The 25005-nt window shown below is 39.2% G+C and overlaps 3 protein-coding genes across 6 annotated transcripts in view; 2 read left to right on the top strand and 1 right to left on the bottom strand.

Annotated features, from left to right (window-relative positions):
• The first annotated feature begins 240 nt into the window (after positions 1–240).
• LOC120430366 (cytochrome b-c1 complex subunit 2, mitochondrial) lies at positions 241–2123 on the top strand. Its single transcript, XM_039595470.2, has 4 exons — positions 241–301; positions 369–453; positions 603–745; positions 805–2123. The coding sequence occupies exons 2-4, from the start codon at positions 409–411 to the stop codon at positions 1934–1936; spliced, it is 1320 nt and encodes a 439-aa protein (XP_039451404.1). The 5' UTR covers positions 241–301; positions 369–408; the 3' UTR covers positions 1937–2123.
• Positions 2124–4571: 2448 nt separating this feature from the next.
• LOC120430176 (syntaxin-8) lies at positions 4572–5959 on the bottom strand. Its single transcript, XM_039595260.2, has 3 exons — positions 5745–5959; positions 5148–5662; positions 4572–5092 (listed from the first exon to the last, which is right to left on the bottom strand). Exons 1-3 carry the CDS (start codon positions 5774–5776, stop codon positions 4929–4931), a joined length of 711 nt encoding a protein of 236 aa, XP_039451194.1. The 5' UTR covers positions 5777–5959; the 3' UTR covers positions 4572–4928.
• Positions 5960–7064: 1105 nt separating this feature from the next.
• Positions 7065–25005, top strand: part of LOC120429984 (transmembrane protein 184B) — a 48757-nt gene continuing 30816 nt past the window's right edge. For 3 of the 4 annotated variants that reach the window (XM_039595079.2, XM_039595101.2, XM_039595096.2), the window contains exons 1-2: positions 7065–7223; positions 14853–15292. In XM_039595079.2, coding sequence (XP_039451013.1) covers positions 15065–15292 — 228 coding nt within the window. In that variant the 5' untranslated portion in view covers positions 7065–7223; positions 14853–15064. Of the gene's footprint in view, positions 7293–14852; positions 15293–25005 lie in introns of all 4 variants that reach the window. The other variant, XM_039595087.2, reaches the window with a different exon arrangement.

The raw sequence follows: 25005 nt of genomic DNA on the forward strand, positions 1-25005 counted from the left end.
CTGTAAGAATCCTGCTAGATCGTCGTGACTGGGGCTTTGAGTCAGGGGTATTAACAAACACCCAAAAAGCAAAAACTTAAAATTTGGTTTAATGAACCTTTAAAAAAAAACTCCAGATGAGCAGTTTAGGACCCTATTTAATCTTAATCTGCACTGTAAAAACAAAATTCGGTTGGCTATTCCGAATTTTGACAGCTGTCGTGTCCTACAGACGTTTTTGTTTCCAACTGGCATCACTTCCGTTTGACAGTTAACGTTTGACAGGTTGCCAAAAAAAAACTTTTCTCGCCCGCAGACGTGCGTGAGTTTTTCGACTGGTGATCCAGCTGCAATTCGTGTGTAATTTGGTGCCGTTTTTGACCTTTCAGGCCCTCCGAAAGCAAGCCCCCGCCAGCAAAACCACCAGCAATGGCATCCGCAGTGTCCAAAACTCCGATGCTTCGTGCCGCAGCGGTAAGTTTGAGGGGTGGAAAACTCGCAGTCTTTTCTTTTTTGCAACCTCTTGGAGCAATGTCAAAATGTTACGTAAATACCGAGGGTTGTCTGGATGGGAGCTTAATTGGACCGTTTTTTGTTGCGGTGTTCCGCCTTGATTTTTGCAGGCTCGTGGATTTGCCGCCCAGGCAAAGGCCGCTAGCGCCGGATGTGGTTCCGGCGAGCCCCAGTGCTCCAACCTGCCGAACAAGCTGGCCGTTGCTTCCGCTGAACCGAACGCTGCCGTCGCCCGGGTGTCCATTGTTTATCGGTGAGTTTGGGAGAGATTCTGGTATTGAATCACCTTGATTGATATTGTTTCGCTTTCAGCGCCGGATCCCGTAACGAGTCCGGTGACAACCTGGGAGCTTCCCATGTTCTGCGTGCCGCTTCCGGTCTATCCACCAAGACGGCGACGTCGTTCGGTATCGTGCGCAATCTGCAGCAGGTCGGTGGATCGTTGACCACCACGGCGGACCGTGAGACCGTCACGTACACCGTGGCCGTCACCAAGGATCATCTGGAGACGGGTCTGAAGTATTTGGAAGCTGCCGCCACCGGCCAGGTTTTCAAGCCGTGGGAGTTGGCCGATTTGACGGCTCTGATCAAGACCGACTTGTCGCGCGTTCCTCTGGAGGTTCGTGCCGTTGAGTCGCTGCACAAGGCCGCGTACCACTCTGGACTGGGCAACTCGGTGTTCTGCCCCAAGTACCAGGTCGGCAAGCACTCGTCCGAGACCATGCAGCATTACTTCGAGGCTAACTGCAGTGCCAGCCGTGCGGCCGTTGCTGCCGTTGGCGTTGACCATCAGCTGCTGGTTGGTTTTGCCCAGAGCCTGAACCTGGGCTCCGGAAAGGGTTCGGACAACAAGTCCTCGTTTAACAGCAGCGAAGTCCGACACGAACGCGGAGGAAACCGTGCTGCTGTGGCCGTTGCCACCCAGGCTGCTGGCTGGGACAACCTGAAGGATTGCATGGCCTATATCGTTTTGCAACATGCCGCTGGAACTGGACCGGTCACGAAGCGAGGCGGTAACAACGGTGCCCTCACCAAGCAGCTGTCCGGAGTCAACAGCAGCACCCTCTGCTCGACCTACTCCGACAACGGTCTGTTTGGATTCGTTGTGGCCGGTGACGCTAAGGCAGTTGGCAAGGCCGTCGAAGCCGGAGTTAAGGGACTCAAGTCGTTGAACGTGAGCGACGAAGATGTGGCCCGTGGTAAGGCCGCTACCCTTGGCTGGGTTGTGGACTACGTTGAAAATCACTCAACGCTGGCATTTGACCTCGGTGAGCAGGCCGCTTTGCTTGGACAGGTCTACAAGAAGGCCGATATGGTTGCTGCCATCAACGGAGTCAGCACCAGCGATGTCCAGTCGGTCGCCAGGAAGTTGGCCTCGGCTAAGCTGGCCGTCGGTGCCGTTGGTAACCTGAACAGCGTGCCGTACCTGTGCAACCTGAACTAAGGGGCGTTCGCGCGCGTGCTTGTGAAGGCAAAGTTTAGCTTATTATTGGAAATCCTTCCCCCTCCCTTTTCGATCCTTATAACAAACGATATCTAGAAGCCGTTGTATGACTACCGCTGTTCTACGCGCTTAGGCGCACACATGTAAAGGGATTGTACGAAAAATAAAATATCCACGGTAACCCTAATTTTTTTTTGATTTTATTAATCCGAAATTTCATTTAGTTGAATCATGACTAACGTTTAAGAGGTCAATATTTATTCTGATTTATATTTGAAATAGAATCAATAGAATAGAATGTTGGCTGATATGCCAACATTAGGTGCCCGATGGAATTAAATCCAGTCCCCTATTTCATCTAGGAATAACGGTTAATTATTATATGAAAAATGATACATTTTGAATGGACTAAATTATTACACTTCCCACACCCTACAATCAACCAATGCAATCATAAATCGAAGCGTTTGGTACTGTTTTTGCATTGCATTTGCACAGAGGGTACATATCGAGCCAAACATTTCATTAGGGCACAAAACCAAAAACCGCGATTCGAGAAAAACGCTGGCAAAAAGTGGACAACAGTTACTTGTTTTAATTCCTATTTAAAAAGAATGCTTGACTGGTGGTATTTTTACTAATGATACGATAAAACACATCATTATCCTCAACTCTGCTTTAATGCTTCTTAATTTATGTTGATTTTCGCAATAAAACTCATAATTTTATTGGGCCCTTTTAACTTTCCAACTGTTGCTCATAATGGGCCCTTTCTATATGCAATTTCGAAGAGAACTGAAAGGGCACTAAAGCGCTGTCACCTGATTGTTGTTTTTAATGATGTTTATGGGCCTTTTTGTTTAGTTAGAAATAATGAGGAATTCAGCGGAAATTTTGATAATTGGTGAAGTTTTGTGATCGAATGGTGTAGATAAGGTATGTGAAACATAAAAATTCTTCAAAAGTGTACTGAACAGCATCCGCGGGACCGTATTAAATATTGTGTTTCGACGAAGTTTTTTTTCTGCAGAAATCCTTGGTGAAACGTAAACCAAACTTTGTTTTGAAGTGAATTAGTGTTAAGAATGTATGAAAAGTTCACTTTATAACATAGAAAGTTCCTTAACCACGAAAAACTAACGAAAAAGAAAAGGGCACAATTGAACTTTTTTTCTGGTTTGGAGTGAACATTGTTATGTGCCCTTTTGTGTTTTTGATTTTTTCAATAGGAAATTGTTTGCTATCAATCTGATTCTTGGAGGCGTGTAGGGAGTGTACTGAATGGAATAGTGGAATAATCCCAAATGTTTACGTTTTGCTTTTGTGCCCTAATGAAATGTTTGGCTCGAATATATCTTCTCAGTTTAGATTTACCTTGTTGAGTGCACTTTTAGGGAAAATAAATTTTGAATTGGAACCAATTTTAACCTAAGACTTTCTAGCATGCCTTAATCAGACTGCGTTTGTGTTTGATGGACTGCTCCGATGGAATCGCTGGCGGTGCAATCCAAAGGTCGTCAGTTCGAAGCCTGGGTTGGAAGGTTCCTAGGAATAAAAAGTGGTTTGGGCTCTTCCCAGCCTTTGGACTCCATGGTTCGAGCAGAAACTTGCAATAGAGACCACAAAAGACCTTGGGGTCGTTAAAGTAGATGGTTTGATTTTTGCCTTCCTCGCCTCAATGAGGAAAGGCTATAAAATCACTCGAAAAATGAACTTCGTTATTTGACCACGTAGACCCTCCTTCACGTATACATATCGACTCAGAATCTACTTCTGAGCAAATGTCTGTGCGTGTGTATGTCTGTAAGTCCGTGCACCTAAAAAAATGCACACGATTATCTCCGGACTGGCTGAACCGATTTGAACCGTTCTGGTCTCTGGTTTTTTTTTTTTAGAAAAGTGCTTCAAAAGTTATGCAAAAAAAAAAAACAATTTGAAAAAAAAAGACCGAAAGATTGTAAAAAAGGTGGTTTTTGTAAGAAAACCCGTCATGACATACATTTTTAGAAAGGTATTTAAAAGACCTTTTCAACGAGCCCAAAACATTGAAGATCTGACAACCCTATCCAATGTTATAAGCACTTAAGTATTATTTATACACTTTATTGAGGACGTCATTCACTTTAAGAACGTGAATAAGGCACCAACCACCTAAATCTGCCCATGTTCGCATAAATGTCCCATATGCAAAAACAGCAAGCTGAGAAAAACGCATTTGAAGTTTGTCCCACATATAAGACTACGTGTTAAGTTTTCGCGAAAAAAACGGATTCCTCCTAATTTCTAGAACAATGTAATGGATGTTATAGGCTCTTTTGAAAGAGCACACGATTTTGAATCAAACTACATCAATAACTCAAAAACGATGAAAATGCATATGGGACATTTATGCGATCAGGGGCAGTAAAAGGTGAATTAAGTAACGTTTTTTATTTGTTTTTGATGAGATTATACTAACCCATAACATTTAAGCTGTTTATTTGAATTTTTTTTGAACATTTGATGAAAAGAAAAATAATAAACTTTTTTTATCGCTTTGTGCATTTTTTTAATAAATGAATTTGAAGTAAACACTGAACTCTGTATGATTTTTTCAAGGCTTTCTCAAAAATAATTGTTAATCGCTGTGAAAGTTGTTAGTATAATAAGATATTGTTTATATATTTTTGATATATGAAAATCAATTGCATCTTGTAACACTGATATCAACGTGGCTGTATGAAACATTCAAGATTACAGAGATTGACCATGTTATAAGTATTATAATAGTAATATTTGGGTGCACAATACAACTTTTCAGCTTTTCATATAGGTATTGTTATCATTGATTAAAAAGAATGGGCTTCAACCACACTTACCCTTCATGCTTGCCTCTCCCTGGTCGTGTTTACGCAAAAACTCTCGCCTTGACTGGACCGCCGAAAGCATCGATCACATCGCCATCTCCTCTGTCGCCCGCCGCCTCCCCTTCGAGAGACCCCAGCACCATTAGCTAGGGAAGGATTGCCACAATTATGATGGCAGCAGCCAAAATGCCAATAATAGTCCAGTAGCCCCAGGTCGAATCTTGGACCGTAACTACCCCAATCTGGCGCGTTTCTCGATCGAGTCGGGCATCCGTTGTTTCCATTGTGGTGGCCAGATCATCCAGAATATCTACAATAAATTAATCGATTACTTATTGCAGGGAGAAACATCCCCTCGAACTCACCATTATGTCGATCGACTTCTCCGCCAATCCTCGAGGCCAATTCCTTCTGCCGGGAAATCACCTTCGAAAGTGCATCTAACCCTTCGTTCTGATCCTCCAGGATGCGTGTCTGTTGAGCGCGCAAATCGGCCACCGTGTAGCTCGATTCAGGCCTAATAAGTGCCGGATCATCATCGTCGTCATCAAAAAGCCGCGAACTTCCGGAAGCAAACAGACTGGCCCTCTCAGCCGATGCCTCAACGGAACTAAACTGCCGCTGCAGCTGGACCAGTTTTGACTGCAAACCCTCAACCAGCCTCTGGCGACGTTCCGCCTCAGCCGAGGTCAACGAGCTGGAGATGTAGCTTAGCTTTTTGTTAAGCTGTTCTAGTTCCGATCCGAACTGCTTCAACCGTACGCGCACCTGTCCGGAAATGGACGAATATTGGCGCGACAGTTGCCCTTCCCGGTTGCGGGCCACCAGCTGGGACTGAATCTCGTTGCTCAGGCGCTCGCATGCATCTAAATCACTTAGCCTAACGCGGGTCAAGTTCAATTATTGACAAGGGTCAGAAAAGGTTTCTTTGTTAATTGAATAGAAAATTGAGAATGTCTTACCAAGGATCACCGTCGATGTTAATTAGCGCCATCGCAACGGTTTTGTGGAATCTGTTTTGCAGAAAATCACTGTATCTGGAAAACAAACAATGGTCACGGCCTCGGGGGAATGAGTAATCGATTTGAATTTTCTATCTTGTAAAACTGATAAGAACTTCGCAGCAGCAAAGAAACGGAAGATGTTTTGTTTTGGCACTTTGACTTTTGTTGTGACGGATGGTGAAATGAGTGCGTTCAATGATGACATTGATGAACATTTCGACGGTAACATTTCAAAAGGCATCATGTACATTTTGACACTTTCTGGGTTATTGCATATTCTGAAAGTACTCCTAATAAGCTACCTCTCCACCAAAAATGAGCAAAAGTTACTTCAGTAAAGTCTGTTTAATAATGATTTTAAATAAAGTAACATAAACAAAATCTCTGCCATCAGCAGTCCCTGTTTATATAGCCCTGTCAACCTGTCAAACAAAAGACTACATGAACCTCGTGACGAAAAAAAAGCAACATGAACAAAGCGCCATGTACATTCGGCGAAGAAAAACGAATCATAACAAAGCGTCCCCCTCAATGACAGCAGGGTGATATAGACGTTGGTGATTTCAAAAGAAGTTATGTTTGTTTTTCTTAAATAAAACGACGGAAATAATGTTTTATTGAATTTGGATGATCAAGTATCAATAAAAGCAACGTTTTTCATCGTTTGTTATCATTAGAACATCTTATTTTGCTTTTATATTAAAATGGGAATTGAAAATGGATGCTCAACATTCAAATGCGTTTTTCTCAAAACGCACGGTTTGTACATGATGCTTTTTGAAATGTTGGCATCGAATTGTCACTAAGATATTTGGATCTGTCATGCGACAGTTTGCATTTCCATCATTTGCGCAAATCGCTTCAAGATGACGTAAATAAATATGTGGCAAGATACAGATTTTCATGAACAAGAAACTGCAGATTATCTGTGTAAAACGAGGCAACCCTGCCCGCGAGTGCGTTCAATCCAGGGATGCCACATTTGAAGATTTTCGAGCACAGGCTCAATGCTCAAACGTATTGTTTTGCCATGTTATTCGATGATTTTTAATTAAATAAATTACTCACGAAAAAGATAACAATGTTTTGCTTCTTTTGCCAAAAACAGATTTGTAAAATATTTGTTTGCCATCAAGTTAAACTCATTTGCGTTTTTGTGATGTGCCCGAAAATCTTCAAAATCTGGCATGCCTGGTTCAATCCCACCCCATCCATAGCTGTCATCGCATCGCTCCTCTCGCTCTCTCTAGCACTTTGCCAAACTTCAAAAACGTTCAAGAAAAGCATCATTCGAGTTCGAGACGTCGTCATCGCAAGGTCCGTGTCACACTTCTTTGTCCGCGTACGTGTGCGTGTGCGTGTGTGTTTGTCCGTGTCCGCAAGGGAGGATTTTCTCGAAACGGGTCCAGTCCACTTCCGGGCGGAAGGATTTTCCAGGTGAAAATTGGTTGCACCGTGCACGGGAATCCGGTTCCGGGACGGGGGTGACCGTTGGCAGGAAGAAAGGTGCGATTTTTGTGGCATTTTCGCTGGCAGCTGGTGAAAACAAGGTTCTTTTTTTCTTTTCGTGCGAGGGAGGGTGGGTGGTGTGATGGAATGAGCAGAGGAAAAAAAGGGTTTCTGGCCATACGGAAGTGACCAAAGGGTGGAAAATTGCGTTCGATGGCAAAAAAAGTGAAAAGTTAGCAGGTTTTTAAAGCAAACTACTTGCATGTGTGTGCGCTGAAACAAGGTTGTGAAAGGTGTCCTTCATCGCCCACTTGGATCCTGTTTTCCTTCGGTGAGGGGGAATTATTTTTGACAGTAGCAGCAGCAGCTTTTCTGCAGCCAGGACCAATCAATAACACGCAAGGATAAGAAAGGTGTCACATCCTGTTTGGTTTGGGGCTTACAACCAGATGGCCCCCAACTATAGAGACAAAATGGTAAGCTTGTTTCCACTTTCAAATATTTGTACTCTAAAAAACAGTCATTCTCTTTGTGCTAATTAAATCAATTAATAATTTTGATAGCTACATACTACCTACATAGGTAATTCTGACAAGTTGTTTGTTTTGATAAAGTCATAGGATTGGCGGTAATAAAAAAGCGTGGTCTGCATTATGAAAAAAATAAAGTAGCGTTTTGACCAAGAGAAACAGTGTTGAGGAAATTAAGGATTTTGTAAGTAATTTATTATTGCTATTTTAATAATCTTTAATTGATAAATTTGACTATTTATTTTTGAAACTGGTTCTAAACTAAAGTTCCTAACTAAATAATATTACTTATGTTTAAAAATATAATATTCTTGATAGCATATTCAAGTTCAACAAAGCAATAACTAATTAAATTCAAGATGACATTCTCTAAATCGGCGCCAATGAACACCATCAAGGCAGCAGAGTTTAAACTTATATTAAGCGTTGAGCAAGTGCTATGCTAAGATAGTTCATCGCGAAGTCGTAACCGAGTCTAGGTATAAACTCGCACACTAGAAAAAACAAAACTAGAGAGCGCGTTTGTTACAAGCAAGAAAAGCAAGAGTAATTGCTGCTACAAGCTGTAGAGAGCGACTACGGCCGAAACCAGTCCACTGCAGCAGCAGCAGTACTAGTTGTGTAGTAGATGCTATAGTAGGGAAAATGTGTGTCAGATAGCATCATCTACAGCCGTGGTGGCGTGTCGATAATTATGCTCGGTTGGCATTTAGTAGAAACCACTTTGGCGACTCTCGCGCTGGATTCGACGCGGAAAGTTGATCCCACCCGAAATTTCACCACTTTGAAAGGGTGACATTGACCGCCGCTGCTCCGCCCCATCATCAGATGAACTTTCATTTTTGCGGCCTCCGAAATACTGGTTCCAGTGAGAAGCAAAAAAACTGAGCTGCTCGAGTCACTCACTAGGGGACAGGTCTGAGTCACACAGGCAGATGTGTTCGCGATAACCTTGCGCTGTGGAAAGTGACGCACTTTGCCAGGTGATTTGCAATACCTTTATAAATAATCTATACACCAATTTCTCATTGCTGAATTCAGTTAAATTTACTGAAATCTGCATGACTAAAATTTTCAGTAAATGAAAAGTTGCTGAAATTTCAGCAAAATTTGACAGCTCCATACAAATTTTAACTGAAGATCAGCGAAAAACTAACTGAAAATTTCAGTAGTGCAGTTTTCAGTAAATATTAACTGAAAACGAACATCAGAATTTGCTGTGTAGGTTGAGGCTGTGTATCCACAATAAAACGAATGTAGTTTAAAACATAGTTTGTAACAAGGCATAGATGTTTTCATCTTAACAAGAGTAGTTCAGCATACAGCTCAGATAACACCAAACATTATCAGCTGACAAACACTTAACCGGATTGGGAAGGTTTGGTCCTCAAAGAGGAACACCTTATCAGTTGGTAGATTCCTTGTCGATGTCTGTGCCCAAGTATTTCCCGATAACAACCCAAACCCTTCTTATCAGAAGCAGCTTGATTATGCGTTTTGCCAATCGATGAGCGAGCCAAGTCTATTGTTTCCATCACGTTAATTGACCTCAAATTAAGAATAGCTATAAAATAAAGCGCACGATCAGTCGCATGCTTTATGAGTGAAGCCTTCTCGCGGAAGCTGAGAATTAGACCCACTCCGCTCAAGTTCATTCCACTTCATGGCAGCGGCACTTGGACAATGGAACGAACACGTCATGATTCCGGTATAGGTTTAATTTGACCGCGAACAACGTTCACCGAAAAAAAAACGCCAAGGTCCAAACTGGTAGAAAGATTGTGGCCATTCTTCTAGCCGAAAAAAACACATCAATTTCTAACGGTTTGCAGCCGTTGTGCTTTTGTGTAAAATAATGAGGAAAATCCCTCACTCGGTGGCCTTTAATGGTACACCATTAAAAAATGAAGATGATTTTTATTGTGTGCACGTTTCAATTAGTACAGTGATGAAGATCTCGCTAGATAAAATATTTGAAAGTAACAAGTTTTAGCTTGAGTGACAATCGTCAACTCTAAGAGGTGCAGTTTAAACCAGCACGATAACAGACAGAGTTTAATTACAACATTGCTCACAACAGTCACCAAGAGTAAGATAGAAGAAGTGTAAAAATAAAACATATAAAAATCATCCACCAACGGAGGTTGCGCGAATTTTGGCCATCGAAGCGTAATGATGGAGTTGCTCGCCATGATGATGAGAGCCGAGTCGAGCGAGTGTGAATGTTGCTGTTTTTATTCAGTTTATTGAAATGTGTTTTCGTTTGACCAGTTGGTGGAACGGCGAAATGGTTTTGTAATAGTTTTCAATGGTCATGCACATTTTTTCGCCTTTTCCCCCTCTCGATCTCGCGTGTGAATGACTCTTGCAAGAGAACTCATGAATATGTTTGAATAGGTTAAAATTAAAGCAACTGAGAGGTGTTTCGATGGAAGCTTTTGTTTTCCAACATGAACAGCTTTGCTGCGAAGAGTTTTTGGTGGTCAGTGATGTAAGATGATCATTCAACAGAGCAAGTTCTCTAGAATGCAACCCTGTCTTTAAATCGAATAAATCTGCATTTCGCCGAGTATTAATTTTTCAGTCATATTTACATCTTTAAAAAGCATTTCACGGACTTTTGCCAGGTCTATTCTTATTTTTTTTCTTTTGTCTTTTTTATTTTTCGTTTTGTTTGATAATATTGTTACAATTTTAGCTCGAAAAGGGTTTGCATCGCACAAATTCGCAGAAAGATTTTCAGCACAGAGGCATCGATATGTCAAAATTGAAACCAAAAAGTGACATCTTGTTGGCAAAACTAAACCCCTTAACGCCTTTTCACCTGTCTTAAAAACAGTAAATGGTTAAATTTGGGTCCAATATATCTGGAATAACTTTACTTCGGCCCACAAACGTTGAATCCATGCAACATTTTTTTTTTTTTTAATTTGGAATGATGCACCAGTGCTCCACCAAGAAGATAATTAAGGAACTCTTTTTCTCAACCGGCCGGGACCGTGGTGTAGGGGTAAGCGTGATTGCCTCTCACCCAGTCATCCTGGGTTCGATCCCAGAAGGTCCCGGTGGAGTTTTTCGAGACGAGGTTAGTCTGATCACGCCTTCCGTCGGATGGGGAAGTAAATATTGGCCCCGGTCTAACCTAGTGGTTAGCTCAATCCAGGTGTAGGAGTCGTCAACCTGGGTCCTGTCTCGATGGAAAGCTTCGGTGTTAAAAGAGGATTGCATTTGCCTCAACAATCAGGCCTTCGGACACCTAGTTTCTAGTAGGAATCTCGTAATCGAGAACGCCAAGGCAATGCTGTAGAGCGAATAATTTGATTTATTTTTTATTTTTTCTTAACCGGCAAGAATTCTATCTTTACAAAAACAAGATTTCATGGCTAATATTTATGTAAAATTTGATAAAGTAGACTGGCACTATTTCCAACATTAGTTTTAGGGATAGTGATTTTTCAAGGCAGTAAATTTGAAATTATGCGGCACGCCAATTTCAAAACATTGAAATTTCACGGTTCTCTAAAATCTTTCTTCAAAAACACAAAAATGTGTTATTTAAGAAAAATTGTGTACAGGAAAGTTACTGAAAAAGTCAGCAGTTGTTTAAGATACCAAATTTAATCAGTTTTCTAATCTAATCTAATCTAATCAGACCCTAGCGTAGCCAATCTTTCGAAGGGATCCTGGAGAGTGCCTTAGGTTAGATGACGCCTAGCACTCTTCTTGTCATTTATTAACATTTGTAGTGCGCCATTGCATCGGAATGCATTGAAACATCACAAGCGTTAAAGCGGCCAGGCCTACTGAGTAAAGCCGTATCGCAGAGATGACTCGTAATTGGGTTGTGTTTGAGCACTAAGTGTTCGAACAACAATACAATTCTGAATCGACAGGGGAGGAAGAAGCGTGGGGACACACCACCACACGCTCCGTGATTTGGTTGTATTCGTTGGGAGCACCATGCTAAGAAGGTTTGGTACTCCGGGACCCTCTGGGATGGGACATTGTATTTCCACGAATGCCCTGGACACTATTTGCCGTGGTTATAGCGCCACAACTCGCTCTCTGTAACTGTATTCCTAATTCCAGTCCACGCTCACCAAGTCGTCATGGCCTAGTGGTTAGCATTTTTGCTTACCAATCCAAAGGACGGGGGTTCGAACCCCGCCTCGAGCGACTTTGATTTTTCGTTCATATTTATCATTTCTAATTTCTGTGTTCTAATCTTTCTCGTTGGGAGCAGATGGGCATCGAACCCAGAACCATTCGCTTACAAAGCGAACACCGTAACCAGTCAGCCACGGCCGCTCCCTAAAATTATAAGCTCAGTTTTGTTAACAACACGTATTGCATTTTAAATCAAATTGAAAGAATAAAAATTATGGCCAATTTTTTAAAGTTTCCTTCCGAGCAGACGGTAATAACAAAATTCATGCCATTTCAATAACAAATACTGCTAAAGTAACAGAAAGTGTTGTGAGATCTTCTTGAAAAATCCATTTTTGCATAAGGGTTCAATAACAGTTTATGTTATCATAACAAAATTTGTTATTAGTCTGATATTGGTTGAAAGCCAAAACTACTTTGGAATAACATTTATTGTTATGGAAGAATACCTCCTACTGTTATTGGGATGATTGGATAATTGTTAAAATAACAAAAAATAATAACAATGATTTGCTCGAAAAACAACTTAAAATGTTATTATTCTGTTATTACAATAACAATTCAATATTCATAACGACGAATAACAAATCTTGTTATAAATAACATAAAATGTTATTGGCCTAGTATTTTTAAATATTATAAAATGTTGTTCCCAATTTATCTCCGTCTGCTCGGGCTTGCAATTTTTGCAATTTGCTTATCGTTATTTTAGTAAATTTAACAAGGATTAAACAATAAAATAGCTAAAACTGCTTTGCGTTTTCTTTCTTCAATGTATTGAAGCTAGCACTTTTACATTCTTTTTGACATTTGGTGTTATAAAGAAAAAATGTGCATGTGTTATAACATGCTTTAAACTTTCGCTTGAACTTTTCGAAAACATTGTACTAAACTGTATCTTCAAAAATGAGTTCCAAAATGCCAGTTAATTTTTTTTTGTGAAATGTTTGAATAAAAATCTATATTTAAATACACTAAGGAGTAATTTGACAGTTAATTATTTCAAATTTTGCGGCATTTCGCGGTATTTACCGAAAATTCACGGATTACGCGGCTTCCGTAAAATCGCGAAAAATCACTAGCCCTATTTAATTTTATTTTCTTACAATTTATTCATTGCTAAACCATTAATAAAACTATAGTTAAACTTCTTCCAATAATTCTGTGATTTTCCCATACAATTCGAAGAATAACTAAAATATAGAAAAAAATTATGTTTTACAATTTATATAGCATAGCATAGCATAGCATTGGTGTCTACCCGTAGTTGCTACTCTGTTATTGACCAGGACTTCCAAGAATTGCTCCGTGGACCAAAGATGAAGAGTAGGAACCAATCATCACCTCTTCGCAGCTTTCAAATGTCCCTATCATGCTAGTCAATCACAGCGCCCGCCACGACCAGTGGTAAGACACGGGGAAGTGGATGGGAATTTTAGTCCGATACTTGATTGATGAAGACCGCTAAATCGGCTGCGTCTTCGACAAAGTATCACGTGAACTTGAGGGGGTTAGTAATATGGGTGTGAAGCCAGGATTCACTGTGGTAAGTGATGTGGCCGGTCAATGTTATTTATAGTCCTTAATTCTTCGTAACATATATTCTTAGATTCATCTTGAAAGCTTTCCAATTCGGTTCACAAAGCTTTTTGTGGTGAATTCTGGTCGTGTTGAAAGTTCAACAAGTTCAAGTTCTTGAATTCAACTTTGCATTCAATATTGCATTGTCTGTTCTTAGGTTCTTAGATTCCAATCAAGTTTATTAAATTCTTATAGCATTCTTAATCCTTCTAGTCAAGTAAGCCTCGATGGACTGGTGGTTAGCATTTTTGTTTGCTGACCCAAAGGACGGGGGATCGAACCCCGCCGCGAGCTAATGAATTTTTCGTTCATATTCAAGTGTTCTGAATTTCTTCCTTCCATAATTTCTCGATAGGAGCAGATGGGAATCGAACCCAGAACCTTCCGCTTACAAAGCGAACAGCGTAACCATTCAGCCACGCCTACCCCTCAATGATGTTTTTCAAACTTATTTGTCAAAAAACTATTGTTTTCCTTATATCAAATGATGATCTGGTGCACTTTTTTGAAAAAGCCGTAAAATAAATTAAATGAGTTAAAATTTCAAATTCGGTGTGCAAGGACTTTTAAGAAGGGTCCAAATGATTCCTTTTTTGTTTCATCTACAATGCTTTCGTTTCGGTTGTGTCAGCTTGTAAAAATAGTGTTTCATTCAAATCGGAGCACCTCGATACAACCTCTAGAACAAACCGAGCAAATCTACGAAAACTGCACTGTTTTTTTATTTATCAACAAAATATTCCTGATTGATCTATTTAAAAAAAATCATTTAAAAACTTCATAGAGTACCGTTTGCTGTCAGGGATTTCCAGAACGAACATTGTTCAAATCCAAACACATATTTCTGTGAATGATAAAAATAAATATAAATTTAAAGGTTGTCTCCTGCTCCTCACCCCTAATAAATTTTTGATGTTCATCAAATAATTTCCACGAAATCCTAATGCTCAAAATGTTTTTTTTCTTCTTCTACCATTTCAGTGTTGAAAACAACCATCCTGGGAACGCGAACTGCCTCTGCCGTGGGAAAAACGACGAGGAAAACCTCTGCCAACCAGAAGAAACGAAATCCGTGCCACCGTTTGCTGCTGTCCCAAAACTCCAGCCCGGCTGTTGGACTACATTGCGCAACAAATGGAATAATTTCCCGGCTGCCAGTCAATATTGTGGCCAACTGTCACCCCCGATTTAAGAAAAGAAGAAAAACCAATATCGGTGTTGCTCCGTGTGATGTGTGCTGATTTTTGAGGAGGGAGGGGGGGCATTCCGTTACATCAGAAAGGATCAGCTGGGCGACGTTACGACGGTGATTGTTTTTTTTTTTCTTCTGCTATTTCAGGTTTCGTTAGTGAGAATCAACAGTGTTGACGACGAGCGGTTGCTCGCGTGGTGTGACAAGTGTTGAGCCCCTCCCCGGGAGAGCCCATGGAAGAGGTGCGCCCGGAGTGCGCGTTCTAGATGTGGTGAAAAGGGTGGAAGAAAATTTCAGTTTCCAAAGTTCCAAGCGAAGTGCAGACTAGTGCGCCAAGTGCGTGAGTGGGGTAGCCAGGCATGAGCACGGAACATCCGGTGGTCGCAGCGGCGATGGACCTCCTGAACGGGACGGCAACGTCCACGGCGAAGCCGAACGTGGTGGGCCGCATGACGGACGCTCCGGCAGCGTTGGCCATCGATCCGCTGATTAGCCACGTCGGAGATGGCATCTTTCTGCAGACCAAAACCGCCCAAGGACTGGCGGGGATCTTCGTGTGGATCGCGCTGTTCATCACGTGTCAACAGGTGGGTGTGAAGCAAACAGCACTAGGCCGAATTACTATGCACTTTTGCTGAGAGAAGAAGAAGAGAAACAAAGCCGTAATTATTGCGAGATTGGCGAGTTTCACTCGCCATTTTTTTTTTGTACCTACACATAAAAGCATGCCTAACGTCCATCGGACGCATCTGGCGGATGGACGAAGTCAATCAGATATGAACTGAAGAGGAACGAACGAAGTTAAGTGGCCATCTCAATCAATGAAAAGCTTTTCTTGAGCAATGGCAGTCTTTTGCCTACTTGGCATACTGGAAAATATATCATTCTATGGATGGCTCGAGATTTTTTTGGGCTATTTTCAAACTCTTTCAAAACTTTGTTATGAACACGAACATTACGAGCACTGTCCGGAAAACTAATTAGGCAACTTTAATTACACAGAGTAGTTGCACTCCGGTCTACAATCTACCCAATCTGCAGTTGCAGTATGCTTTCAACCCAAAATCTTGATAACCGCAGCAGTGCGGTGCAGAGCCTTCAATCGAATTGCAAAACTTTTCGACGACGACGGACTGCACTGTGCATAATAATGATAGTTTTTGTGGCTTTTCAGGCTATAGCGTTTTGAGATCTGACTCGCACGGATTAGAAGACAAAGTTCACAACAATGGCATCGCATCACCCTGTCGTAACTAATTGCCCGTGATGAATCAAGTTATTCGTTAGTGTGGCCGCATGAAGATCTGTTCAGAATTTGACAATTAAAAGCTTTCAAAGTTCCGCGTTAGACAACGAACAAAGAATTTTGTCCACGTTGTTTGGTTTGTTTTTGTTTGTACAAACTTGAACGAGAGAGAGAGAGAGAGGTCATGATGACTCGCTGCGAGGTGAAAAACCAGCTAGATAAAAGCGGAAAACATTGCCACGACTGCCAAACTATCCGGACACATTATGTTAGCTAATGCCACGAGCAGCAGTACCGCGGGACTGCTTCTGCGTTCGTTCGTTTTTTACTCGCCAGTGGTGTTCCGGCTAAAAAATGGTTGCTGAATTTTTGTACGTCTAGCACGTAACGTAACTACTTGGTATGGTAATGCGTTTCCATTAGAGAGGTGCTGTTGCTAGTGGAGTAATTTTTCAACCAGCTTTCTTGGAATACGTGCGAAACTTGCTGGGTGGAAAGGGAAATGAGCGAAAGGAACTATTTCAAATGATTCTTGATGAAATAGTCGATTTTTATTTTTTTAAAGATTAATCTATTTGTGCCATGTTCAAATGAGCCACACTTGGTTTTAGGCATTCTAATAAGCCAAGGACGTTATAAAAAACGTTACTGAATCCACCCTTAGGTGGTTGTTGCCTTCCTCACATTTAGAGGGTAATGCTATCCAAAATAGATACACAACGGCAGACTTTTCAGTGTTCTATCAGCTTGTTTCATTATTCATACCATCTGATTGGGTAGTCAGATCTTCATAATTCAGGGCACTTATGTGCTTATAACTTTTGATAGGGTTGTCAGATCTTCAATCTTTTGAACTCGTTGGAAAGGTCTTTTGATCACCTATCCATCGACAGGTCGCATGATAGATCCGGACAACGTTTTCATCGAAATATATGAGATCCGGCCTCTAAAAAGTGCATAAATAACACTTAAGTGCGCATAACTTTTGATAGGGTTGTCAGATCTTCAAACTTTTGAACTCGTTGGAAAGGTCTTTCGAATACCTTTCTAAAAATGTATAATGTACTTCAAAAGTTATGGTAAAAAACAATTCTAACAAAAGTCCGGAAGATTGTAAAAAAGTTTATTACAAAAAAACACCTTTTTTACAATCTTCCGGACTTTTGTTAGAATTGTTTTTTAGCATAACTTTTGAAGTACTTTACTAAACTTTATAATTTTCAATAGCGACTTATGGGACCCCAAGACGGATCGAATGAGACCAATACGGTCCAAATCGGTTCAGCCAGTGCCGAGATAATCCAGTGCAATTTTTTTTGATCAACATCCCACCACACACACAGACATTTGCTCAGAATGTGATTTTGAGTCGATAAGTAAGGTCTAGGAGGTCAAATTAAGAATTTCGTTTTTCGAGTGATTTTATAGCCTTTCCTCAGTAAGGTGAGGAAGGCAAAACCTCAAATAACAACACCACACCGAAAACGACGTTTAAAAAAACTGGACTTTTCGAAATATGTACAAAAATTTACCATGGTGTAAATTCAACAGAAAATAAATGATATTTTCAGGAATTAAAAACATCAAAAAATGGTTTTGAGCAATTTTGAAAACATGCTTATTTTTGCCAAAGTCAAAAATTACTCATTTTTGAAAAATCTTAGAAATTGTCGATTCTTTGAAGCAAAACTCCTCTGAATTACACGAGCTTTTTTTTAAAAAAAAAACGAAACGCAAACATTTTGGTGTGTTTGCATAAATGTTTTAAACTATTTGTTTTTTAGATTCAAGTTTTTATTTTAAAGTTTTTTTTTTATGGAAATTTGGGTTTGGGATTGAAACCTGACTAAAACGACTTCGTTTACAACTAGGGAGTGTAAGTATGAGTTAGAGGTGGGTAAAAAAAGAGCGAACCGCTCAAAGAGCGGGTTCACTGAAAAGAGCGAACGAACCGTGGCTCACAAAAAAAGAACCGCGGTTCTTTTTTAAACTCCAGTCTTTTGAAAGAACCGTTTCAAAAGGGCATGATTTTTTTTTTGTAAATATAATTTAATGAATTTCCAGAAAAAATAGTATTAAATTTGTTTTTGAGAATTGAAAGTGCAGTTTCAATAATTTCAATGCTTATAAAAATTAATTCCAAAAGTAAATGATTTTCTTAAAAAAATTAAATAAACTTTTAACTGTATTACTGAGTGTTCATTACAACTGGACTACAAATTTGAGCATTTCAAATAGCATAATTTGTCAAATATTACCAAAAATCTACTGAATATTTGAGAGATTTTCGAAAAAAAAAATCATTTTGTCCGATTAAACTTAAGCGTTTATAGACTTTATCGATTTAATCAGAATGTAGAGAAGTGTCCACAGAATATTTTCTCCAAATAAATTATCAGCATTAGTTCAATTCTTGCAGAAATATACTCAATTTTAAAATTATTAGCAATTTTTCCAGCATCCTAAATTTAAGTTTGGATGCCATTCAATTATTCGAATGTTTAGTTTTGAGTATTTGACATGACGAAAGTTTAGTTTTGACATAGAGACCACCAAGACCTATGTTTTCAAGGCCATCTTCTCGTTTTTAGTTTTATTAATTTTTTTTTATCAAATATGGCCGTTACAAATATTTTTCAAAGTTTATGTCACCCCTCCCCTTCAAAATCGGTCCGAAAAATCAGGGGGCAAAATAATATTTTTTTCGAAAAACTTCCAAATTTCAATGGAAATAGAAGTCTTATCCACTAAAAACAAATTAAAAAGCATTTTTGGATTGATCAAAAATATTTTGAATTGTTCTGGAAATCCTTTGCACAGTAATGCAAAAAGTTTATTTTTCGGCTTGAAAAAAAGTCCATTAATTTTTCGATATTTTGAAAACTAATGATTGCAATACAACTGGGAATGTGTAAAATGCATTTTTAAACTCTTTTTTCCTAATTTTTTTTATAACATGGCCTGTTTTTTTTGTTTTGCGACTTTGGCCAGAGTGGAGGGACATAAACTTCAAAAAATATTTGGTACGGCCTAATTTATAAAAGTCCTACGTGAAATAACTTATAAAATCGCACGACCCGAACCCTTTTCATCCAAATCTTGAAAAAAGAGCCGTTCAAAAGAGCGGCTCTTTTTAAAGAGCGAACAAAAAAAAACAGCTCCTTAAAAAGAGCGGTTTGGCCACCTCTTATGAGTATTTCCGGACTCGGTTTCTGAACCTTAAACTTGCAAATCGAAGAACAACTTCAATCAATCGATTCAATATCACGGTGACTAAACTTTCCCCTAAACTGTCAAAGTCGTCCGTTAGGCGTATAGTTTCACCGAAATGGCATGCAAATTGAACGTTGGCCGTGACAAGAAACAGAGAAACCAAAGTCCATCGGTGCGTAAAAAATTGGCACAAAAACTTGTTACAACTTTAAGGGTTAACTTCCAATAGTAGGTGGTAGTTTTGGCGTGATTTAAAAAAAAAGTTTTTCGAGATGTAACAACCCGCACAATTATGCTTCTGTTTAAATTAGATTTTTACCAAAGTATATGTCTGCCTTCCGTCCTTAAACACTCGCACTCAACAAAGTGCTGACCAAGAATCAAACAATGCCTTCTTGGAGGACGGAAGGCAAAACCGGGTTGGTCGCTGCTAGCCAACTCGTACCAAAAAGCCAACAAAGACATGGACAGACCCCCACGGTTCAAACAAGAGCGAAGCCATTAAAACCCCCTTCCACAGTTCTCTCTTTCAGTGTAGAGTGGAAGGTCAGCCGCGAGTGGTGCTCTATAACAGTCTTGGCGCAAGAGCTAGGGGTGTTCCTTATTGGTTTGAGATAACATTTTTTTATTATCTGAGAAATTTAAAAACTTTTCAAAAGCGCTTTTAAATCAGTCGGCTTACTTTATTAAATTGTTGACATCCCCAGTTTGGCAAAATGTTGGTGGCAACAACATCAACAACACCACTACAACAGCTTGCGAATGATTCGAATTCGCAAGGTGGTCGTTCTTTAGATGACTGGCACATACAAAAAACAGCAAAACATGTTATTTACCTGTTTCTTCGGGGAAGGGTCAACGATTTTTATTGGCGCAATTTTTGCTATTTTCAAGTTCAACATTTTATTATCCGTGGTCCTATCTTTTTTGAACATGATTGAGAATAAAAGGTATTTTCTAACATTATCTGAAAAATTTTACCAACATTTGTAACTTACCCTAACATCCTGTATCGCAAATCGTGACGACGTGGTTTTTTAAGTTTTATGTTATCGAAATGTAGTCACATTGTTATAGTAGTCTACATTCGACATGATGTCATTTTTGTGCTACGTATACCCCAAACTGCTCTACATGAATGTTCTTCATTTCATTTTGCAATTTGAGTTCTTTTACAAAAACTGAAAATACTTTATTCTACAACCTCAAAAGAAATCCAGTTGTAATTGCGAAAAGTGAACACAATACAAACATCATATTGACGCAGTTGTTCAGCACTTGTTTTGCACCGATTTAAGCCAACGTGTAACAAGATGAACCCCAAAGGTGAATAAAATTGCCCTGACAAACGTGTCAATCAGCCTTCAGTTTCGGCTAAATTAGGTCCAAACAAAGTTTATCTAGCTCAAAAGCAAATGAGCATGAGCATGAGCATGAGAGATCACCCATGGTTGCCCCTCCGTTGCTGAACAGAACCGTAATATCCTTTCAGCACTACTGATCATAGGCTTCGACGATCTAGTGGTGTTTCCCTTATCAACAGCATGTATGAATGCGCTGAAAAGATAAAACACCATGATTGCTAAAGCAAGATCAGTTGCGAATAGGTAACAGTCATTGGCCACCAACGGCGCCCGCCATGTCAGTTTGTAGATCTCGATTTTAAGGGACGGGAATGTTAGTTAGCGCAGGTTGCTACTAGGGCAGCTGATTTACTCTGTGCTTACACCCCACAAGCGCCAGGAACCTGAAAATTGGTTAGTAGGATAGGGTGTTTGGTCAGGATTCATCATAGAAGATGATGATGCGACCCAAAATCATAGTGTTTGTTGAAAGGTATTATGTTTTATTCTCAAGGCAAGCAATCGGATGCTGCGGATGAGACATTTCCCGTTTAACTGTTGTTAAATTTTTAATGAAATGGTTTAATCTTAGACAGCCGGCTGTGGAAAGATAAAACCAAATAATATTTGTTTATAGTATGAGGTGTTAAACGCAATGCTGCAATGATAGCGTAGTCTGATTTTTAATTATATAATCATTTAGTTCATGAATTTGTTACGGAATAGACGCGACGAACTCAATCATCAAGTGCCTTCCTATCTTCTTTCTATTAGCTAGATTAGGTATTGATTTTCGTTGCCTCTCGAGCTACGATGCTATGGAGAGGGCTTAACACACAAACAACCGACGTCGAGCCCTCCGAGCTACGGAGCTATGGGAAGGTCTTTTCAACACAAAAAAGACTAGCGCACCACACGACGTTCTTGATGAATCAAAATAATTTTGTTACGCGATAAACCTAACGAACTCGGATCGTTTTTATCGAAAACTATATCACAATTCACGACAAAAATGCGAAACAAAAGGAACAAACAAAAAAAAAAAATCACTTTTCACTCCGAATATTTTTTTACGACCACGCGCTCCCTTTGCCAATTATGCACTGATGCGCTGCATTTTCAGAGGGTAATCTTCTCCTCGCAGCGCACAATTCACGACAAAAATGCGAAACAAAAGGAACAAACAAAAAAAAAATCACTTTTCACTCCGAATATTTTTTACGACCACGCGCTCCCTTTGCCAATTATGCACTGATGACGCTGCATTTTCAGAGGGTAATCTTCTCCTCGCAGCGCACAATTCACGACAAAAATGCGAAACAAAAGGAACAAACAAAAAAAAATCACTTTTCACTCCGAATATTTTTTACGACCACGCGCTCCCTTTGCCAATTATGCACTGATGCGCTGCATTTTCAGAGGGTAATCTTCTCCTCGCAGCGCACAATTCACGACAAAAATGCGAAACAAAAGGCACACACAAAAAAAAATCACTTTTCACTCCGAATATTTTTTTACGACCACGCGCTCCCTTTGCCAATTATGCACTGATGACGCTGCATTTTCAGAGGGTAATCTTCTCCTCGCAGCGCACAATTCACGACAAAAATGCGAAACAAAAGGAACAAACAAAAAAAAATCACTTTTCACTCCGAATATTTTTTTACGACCACGCGCTCCCTTTGCCAATTATGCACTGATGCGCTGCATTTTCAGAGGGTAATCTTCTCCTCGCAGCGCACAATTCACGACAAAAATGCGAAACAAAAGGAACAAACAAAAAAAAAAATCACTTTTCACTCCGAATATTTTTTACGACCACGCGCTCCCTTTGCCAATTATGCACTGATGACGCTGCATTTTCAGAGGGTAATCTTCTCCTCGCAGCGCACAATTCACGACAAAAATGCGAAACAAAAGGAACAAACAAAAAAAAAAATCACTTTTCACTCCGAATATTTTTTTACGACCACGCGCTCCCTTTGCCAATTATGCACTCTTTATCTAGCTCAAAAGCAAATGCAAGAAAAAAAAAAAGAAACGACATTTGATTTGGGACACGTTGAAAGGCCGCACGTCCACGGAATTGCCGCCGAACCGTCTCTTCAACAGTTGAGGACTATACCAGTGGTGGTGACTTTTTTGTCCCTCGATTTAGTTGGATCAAAATTGAGCTCACGTTTGGAAACTTGCGGGCTCGATTCGTGAAATGGCAATCAGCTGGGCTGGGGATGTTTTTGCTGCTTTGCAGTTTTAAAACATATTTTACATATTTGGGAGGATAAATTGAATGATTGAATATCGATGCAATGCTGCACTTTGCAGTTATAGTTATTGCACGGGCTAGGTTATTGTATGTAAATAAAATGTTTTTCCTCTTTCTGTTCCTGTGTTTCAAACCGATTTTTCATAAGTATAAACTACACAAAATGTGAGTAAAATTACATAAAAACGATGTAAAGTAACAACTAAAAGTTTAGCTCGTTACATTGTTGTCTTTTTTTTCTATGCAAAAAAATGTGATTTTATCGAGTTTTCATGAGTAAAGTGATAGGATTTTTCCGCAAAATGATGAGTACAAATTAAATACTTACGAAATGGTATGGAAATCACACTGACAGAGTTATGGAAGTGTAATTCAAAATAATTAAGTAATTAAGTCATTCCAGAAAAAAAGTTTTCATGAAATTTTTAAATGTTTAGAGAATTAGTTAACTGTAATTAGGAATATGTCGATGAATAACATGATTTTAACATTCTCAACGCATAATTAATTTCTCAATAAAAAAATGTTTCTAATCGGAAAACGGAATGCATTTTCTGATTCTCTGGATAATTTTCCACTAGAAGAAGATGAAATAAGTTTGTTAAAAGTAAATATTACAGTCCAGACTCAATTATCTGAAGGCCTCGGAAAACTTTCACTTCGGACTATCGAATCACGAAAAAAAATGTTTTTTCGCTGTCTTATTTTTTATTGTCGAGCATGGCGGCCAAAATTGCAGTGACGAAATATTGAAAAAATACATTTTTTTATTTAATAAGCAATCAACTATTCAAATTTGACTGAAATGGGATCGCAGACCTCGAATTTGATGTTCAAAACGAGAAAAAGAAAAAAAAACGAAAAAAATGCTGCTTCGAGTTCAGTTCAGAATGCAATATGAATCGACAATTTTATAAGGGTAATTCTCCGCCAACTCACACAGCAGTTGCCCCGACCCCTCTTCGATTTGCGTGAAACTTTGTCCTAAGGGGTAACTTTTGTCCCTGATCACGAATCCGAGGTCCGTTTTTTGATATCTCGTGACGGAGGGGCGGTACGACCCCTTCCATTTTTGAACATGCGAAAAAAGAGGTGTTTTTCAATAATTTGCAGCCTAAAACGGTGATGAGATAGAAATTTTGTGTCAAAGGGACTTTTATGTAAAATTAGACTCCTTATTTGATGGCGTACTCAGAATTCCGAAAAAAACGTATTTTTCATCGAAAAAAAAACACTAATAAAGTTTTAAAAATTCTTTTATTTTCCGTTACTTTACTGTAAAATTTTATGGAACATGTCATTTTATGGGAAATTTAATGTACTTTTCGAATCTACATTGACCCAGAAGGGTCATTTTTTCATTTGGAACAAAGTTTTTAATTTTAAAATTTCGTGTTTTTTCTAACTTTGCAGGGTTATTTTTCAAAGTGTAACAATGTTCTACAAAGTTGTTGAGCAGACAATTACAAAAAAAAAAATATATAGTAAGGGGTTTGCTTATACACATCACGAGTTATTGCGATTTTACGAAAAAAAGTTTTGAAAATGTATGGCCGTTCATGGTCACCCGCGACAGACACGGACGACGAAACAAAGAGAAACGCAAAAAGTAACTTTTTCATAACTTTTTCTCGTAAAATCGCGATAACTCGTGGGGTTTATTAGCAAACCCCTTATGTCTACATATTAAAATTTTTGTAATTGTCTGCTCTACAACTTTGTAGAACTTTGTTACACTCTAAAAAATAACCCTGCAAAGTTAGAAAAAACACGAAATTTTAAAATGAAAAATTTTATTCTAGATGAAAAAATTACCCTTCTGGGTCAATGTAGATTCGAAAAGTACATTTAATTTCCCATAAAATGGGAAAATGGGAGAATTTTTAAAACTTTTTTAGTGTTTTTTCGATGAAAAATACGTTTTTTTCGGAATTCTGAGTACGCCATCAAATCGGGCGTCTAATTTTACATAAAAGTCCCTTTGACACCAAAAAAATAAAAAATATAAAAATTGAAATTACAAGCCTAGGTTTCAACATTTGGATGAAAAAAGTGTTTTAAAATGCATTTTACAGGCGCCCAGTTGCTTTCCAATCATTAGTTTTGAAAATATCAAGGTATATACGGATTTTTTTTTCGCAAAAAAAAACTTTTCGTGCTACTGTACATTGGTATTTCATGAATTAAAATGTTTTCAAAGGAGTTCAAACATGCTAAACATGATTATAAACA

The sequence above is a fragment of the Culex pipiens genome, chromosome 3 (genome assembly GCF_016801865.2).
Source record: "Culex pipiens pallens isolate TS chromosome 3, TS_CPP_V2, whole genome shotgun sequence".
NCBI classification, from domain to species: Eukaryota; Metazoa; Arthropoda; class Insecta; order Diptera; family Culicidae; genus Culex; species Culex pipiens.

Excerpts from the sequence above, each read along its gene's own strand:
- LOC120430366 (XM_039595470.2), top strand. The coding sequence starts at position 409 with ATGGCATCCGCAGTGTCCAAAACTCCGATGCTTCGTGCCGCAGCG. Across the intron at positions 454-602 it reads CGATGCTTCGTGCCGCAGCG|GCTCGTGGATTTGCCGCCCA; the intron begins GTAAGTTTGAGG and ends TGATTTTTGCAG. Across the intron at positions 746-804 it reads CGGGTGTCCATTGTTTATCG|CGCCGGATCCCGTAACGAGT; the intron begins GTGAGTTTGGGA and ends TTTCGCTTTCAG.
- LOC120430176 (XM_039595260.2), bottom strand. The coding sequence starts at position 5,776 with ATGGCGCTAATTAACATCGACGGTGATCCTTG. Across the intron at positions 5,663-5,744 it reads AACATCGACGGTGATCCTTG|GCTAAGTGATTTAGATGCAT; the intron begins GTAAGACATTCT and ends GACCCGCGTTAG. Across the intron at positions 5,093-5,147 it reads AGAAGTCGATCGACATAATG|ATATTCTGGATGATCTGGCC; the intron begins GTGAGTTCGAGG and ends AATTTATTGTAG.